Below are 4,929 nucleotides of genomic sequence, written 5' to 3'. Positions count from 1 at the left end.
GTATCTATGAATTTTACGCTATTTTCTGATCTTTAAGTTACAATTTTTACGAGTAATACTGATGTATTATGAATATTCTTAGTTATATTCTACCTTACCAATAAAACACATACTAAAATACATAAATAATCAAGTCCTAACTTCTAAGCTATATTATAGCTGGTTTACTAGACCTATATAAAAGCTAGAAACAGAATATCAGTACTTGATTTTTTATCTATATAGGGTTTTATTTGTATAATATTTACTATTTTATTAAATACAATAGCAGGGGTCGAAAAAGCAGTTTTTTGGTGTAATTGGTGTTCCAAAAGGGGGGGTGTTCCAAAAGCCGGGGTGGGGACGTACCTATCTATCTAGGTAAGGGAGGTAACGTAGGGATTGGGTACGTTATATACATCATTCTGATGTCCTAACTCCTGTAATAGACCGGTCGGTCACAAGGTGACATAGCAACTCTATTTCTTGCCCTTCTTCTTCTTGCTATTGAATGAGCCCGACGAAGCTTGCGCCTTTTCCACTTTAACAGACCCGGCTCCTCCCGCCAACTCGAGTGTCTCTTCCTCCCTGACGATACCTCCTTGGGTGTTCTCATTGGCCTTCCGCTTTGCTTTTTTACCTTTCAACCGGGATGAAGACCGGTCACGTAGCGGGAGCCACCGCTCTGGGTCCAACACCTTTCCTTCCTCGTGGCTCTTGTGTGAATTCCTCAACCTTCTTGTTTGGCGAGTTTTATGGTTCCCGCCAACTTCAGTGGAGCGTTTTCCAGAAGCAGCCACCGGAGAGGTCTGAGCCAGCACCAAACCAGCATTTACCAAGCCCTGGACGTCGACGTTATGGGCGAGGTCGGCCGCAGGTGGAAGATCGCCGATCAGCCCTTCTGCTTTGGCCTGGTTGTTTGTGGCGAAGGAGGCAATGAGGCCGGTCGTCGCGATAGGATCCTCGGCTGTGTGGCTATGGACTTTCTGAAAATCAGCCTGGGCGGTTGCCAGGTCGGCAGCGTCTGGGGATTTGAGAAGTTCGGCTCCAGCGGTTCGAAGCAAGCCCCTAGGAACATTGCCCTGCTTATTCCAGTATAACGAAGCCTTGGCAAGGTCTGCTCGCATGCATTTCACGCGACCCTGGAGTCTGTGAAGTGTTACAGCCAGAGCAACAAGACCAGGAGAGAACCGCATCTCCAAAGCGTTTCTTTCTTCCAGCTCAGTGAATAGAACTTCCAAGGTGTGCAGAGCTGCTTCAGGGCGGTTCGAGGCCGCGTACAATTGTATCGCCGTGAGTGCGGCACCTATGTCACTAGGTCGTGTGATGGCGACCGCGAGGATATCACGAAGTGACATCACCCCAGAACCCTGTAGAGAGCGTGCAGCGGCGTTGACGGTAGATAACACAAAGACGTCGGAAGAAACTCTAGTGGACGTCTCCAGCAGACATTTTGTCCTGTGCACAACCCCGGGGTATTTCTGGGCACGAAGTGCAAGCGCGAACCGGTTGCGTTCCAGTCGATGCTCTTGGTGTTGAAATAATCGGACGCTCTTGGATGGGCCCAAGGCCCGCTCAACCTGGCGTAGAGTTGAAAACGCATTGCCACCGTGTGCTTGCAAGGCGGAGCTGTTGTTTTCTATTATCAATTTGATCTCATCGTCCTCAAATCTAAAAGGTCGTGGTGAGCCGGAAGATACACAGCAGCAGGGGACAAATGAGCGTACCCATATGATGATAACTGGTCAAGGGCACTCTGGGCCTCAGCCTGCTTTCCCAATCTAGAGTAGGTATACATCTCCTGGACAAGAATCGGGACCATCTCCGCTCGCCGCTCATCTTCGGAAAGATCATCCGAGGTGCTACAGAGGCGACTGGCAAGCTTAAGCAATGTCAAGGCCTTCAAAAATTCCCCACAGCTAATGTTGCAGCAGGCCATATTGTACGCCAGTTCGAAAGAATGTGGCGCTACTGGTGTCGAGGTGTGTTCGTCATTGCGGGAATCAGCGCCTTGCCAGTTTTGTTGTGCGGTTACTGCCAGTGAGTTGATTGCTAAATCGCTCTCCTCCCAAGCCGCGCCATTCTCGGATGACACCAACGCAGTGTAAAGGGCCGAAGCATCTTGGAACTTCTCGGCGCGGTAAGCCGCTTGCGCGGCAATGTGAAAATAGGCCCTCCCCCTTGTAAGCGACAATTGAGCAAGGGCGGACGCTCCGTCTAAGTCTCCCGACTTGTACAGCGCATAGCATCTTTGGAGTGTGCAGGCCTCCTCGGCGTCACTCCCTGCTTCCGCAAGAGCACGTAAGGCGTCATCGAACCGGTCTAGCCGGAGTAGGGCAACGACTTTGGCAGCTAGAGCCTTTGGATCAGGGCTTGAGGATTTCAACGCAGCGTTGGCGGCTTCGAGAACTTGGTAGTCGTCGGTGTTAAACGCATGCAGCAATGATGCCAGAGTGGAAGAGGGGTCGGTGGTCGCAGGCATGGCGTCAGTGAGGGCGAGTAAGAGTCCCAACGTATAAGTTTCATATACTCGGCACTGCTAAGGCAGGCTGATTAGAGAAGAGACCAACTCGGGAGAAGGAGTTTCGAAGTACTAAGTACCTGGGTCTGGTTTAAGATATGCACGGTTTGTCCTGCCGACGATATGTCGTTGTCAGAGTGAAGAGACGTTAATTGACATAAAATAGGGGTTGACGAATGGTCGTCTACGGGTGTAACCTGTGTTGAACTGTCAGATGCCCACAGCCTGTCAGATACAGCGTAACCGGAACGGTCAAAATAGGGTCAAAATTAAAGATTGATTTGATTGAGGTAATTGTGTATAATTATGACTGTACAGGACCGTTAGGGAACTGCTGGCACCGTAACATTATCGCATGGGCACAGACGATGCCTGGCAGACCATGCCTGACTAAGAGCTTCGAACCTCAGGTATTGTTGGCAAAGTACCACACAACGTGGCACAGACCACATATCCATACCATGCTATATAGTCACGTGATACGTAGTCACTTGTATTACTCTTGCAGCCTACACTGTCCATAGTTAGCTAGATCATCAATATATACACACTTTACCTATATTACTATAGGTATTATGATATAATAAGAGCGGATATCGGAAAAGAATAGATAGAATCTAAATAATATACTACCTATAATAGAGTCTTTACTACCTAAATTAAGGGTATAAGAGAATTATATAGATATAATGTAATGTAATATATATACGACATTTCTGCTTTATAAGGATTTCTATATAAAGTGCTATTTAATAGATAATAGTTATAAAATCGGTTTATAACGCCGAAATAATAGATATTAATAAGACTACTCTATTCTACTATAAAAGTAATTAAGTTTAAAGCACTCTTAAATAACCTATCTATTAATTAATTAATGAACCGTTAAATAAATAAAGATATCTTCTAATATATCTAACGCCAAATAAAAGGTTATTACCGTTATTAATTACAGTGATTAGGTATTATAGCAGCGTATAGTACACGGTAAATTTGCTAACGACTAGGATAATAATATTAATGCAAAGATTAGCGACGAGGAGGCTAAAGCTAACCTACTACTTAAGCCTACGCCGTCTAATATTGGTAGATATAAAGCTTTTATCGTCGACCTCGAGGCTACTAAGGAGGCTACTATATCCTTTACTAGTATAGTAGAGGGCGATAACGCGACTAAATCCTTTAGACGAAGATACTATCACGGCCGCCGTTACCGCCACCGCTATTACAGTGAGTAAGCAAAAGTTTCGGTATAAGCTAAAAATACCACGCTACCACTACTTCTACTATTATCTTCTAAGTCCTCTAAAGATATTAATTGCTGCTTAGAAAGGTTGTAGCTATATATTATAGATACTATAGAAGCAAAGCTATAGAATGATATATATATTGTTTTGTATATAACTCGTTTACTTATATAATAGTAGAAATACTACAGAGTATTTCATTGACTAGAATATATAGGGTATATATTAAAGCTCTTCTAATACTATAGTCGCGGTTTTGAATAAAGAAGCTAAAAGTGTTTTTAGATTTAATAGAGCCTCTACCTATAATATATATACTTACTTAGTTATTATAACCGTTTTTATAGAGTTTATATTCCGCGAATACAATAGTAAGTCTAAAAGTACGATTCTATTGTCTCGTAGATAATACGAAGAAGAAATGCCTTAATACTATAAGATATATAAGTAGACTATATATATTATATATATCATTTTAATCTTTATCCTTTTCTAAGACTAATAAGACTATATAGAAGCCCATAGCTATTAGTCTCCTTTAGTTATAGCTATTTAAAGATAGAGGTTAATATAGTGAAGTAAGTCTGTTATGGGGTTTATACCGAAACTTTTGCCGATCCACTGTACTATTGCGGCTGTCGGTACGAAGAAGAAGACGACTGCAAGTAAAAAGGCTATAACCGTAATAAAGCAACCGCTAATTAAGGTTCCTACGTCTATCACGCGACCTCTCCGAAAGAACACACGCGTTACCTATACGATCGCACTGTATACCGCGAGGAAAAGGAAGACTACGAAACGTAGTAAAAGGAGCTTACTAATATACGTTTATACATTACGGCGACTATTTATACCACGTTACATAATCTCCTCGCGTAGCTATAGGATAATAACGTAAATAACCCGCGGGCCTAGGTTACTCTCCTCTACATATAAGCAGGACTGACCCCTATAAGCCTCTATAAGAAAGTCCTAAGCCTATATCGACGATACACGTCGCCTATAAAGATTATACCTAAGGATATAAACGCGTAGGTTATAAGCTAGAAAATAGCCATAATATACTATAAATATATAGGCGTTTCAGAGCTATTAAGCGTAGACTATTGAGTGGAAGACGCGTTAAAAGCTATTAGACTTATCGCCCAGGAATAGAGTAATAACTATCTAATAAAGAACTAC

General features: G+C 43.0%; 1 protein-coding gene across 1 annotated transcript; it reads right to left on the bottom strand.

Moving 5' to 3' along the window:
- Positions 1 to 215: 215 nt before the first annotated feature.
- On the bottom strand, positions 216 to 2,843 carry SODALDRAFT_329464 (SRP72 RNA-binding domain-containing protein). The gene is made up of 3 exons (XM_028610952.1): positions 2,581 to 2,843; positions 1,707 to 2,518; positions 216 to 1,650 (listed from the first exon to the last, which is right to left on the bottom strand). Exons 2-3 carry the CDS (start codon positions 2,459 to 2,461, stop codon positions 459 to 461), a joined length of 1,947 nt encoding a protein of 648 aa, XP_028462621.1. The 5' UTR covers positions 2,462 to 2,518; positions 2,581 to 2,843; the 3' UTR covers positions 216 to 458.
- Positions 2,844 to 4,929: the final 2,086 nt, after the last annotated feature.

This window comes from Sodiomyces alkalinus (genome assembly GCF_003711515.1).
Source record: "Sodiomyces alkalinus F11 unplaced genomic scaffold SODALscaffold_14, whole genome shotgun sequence".
Lineage (NCBI taxonomy): Eukaryota > Fungi > Ascomycota > Sordariomycetes > Glomerellales > Plectosphaerellaceae > Sodiomyces > Sodiomyces alkalinus.
This window is presented reverse-complemented; position numbering and strand designations above follow the sequence as displayed.

What these genes read in the sequence shown, in the direction of transcription:
- SODALDRAFT_329464 (XM_028610952.1), bottom strand. Translation starts at nt 2,461, where the DNA reads ATGCCTGCGACCACCGACCCCTCTTCCACTCTGGCATCATTGCTGCAT. An exon ending in GACCAGTTATCATCATATGG is followed by an intron (nt 1,651 to 1,706) that starts GTACGCTCATTT and finishes ACGACCTTTTAG; the next exon opens with ATTTGAGGACGATGAGATCA.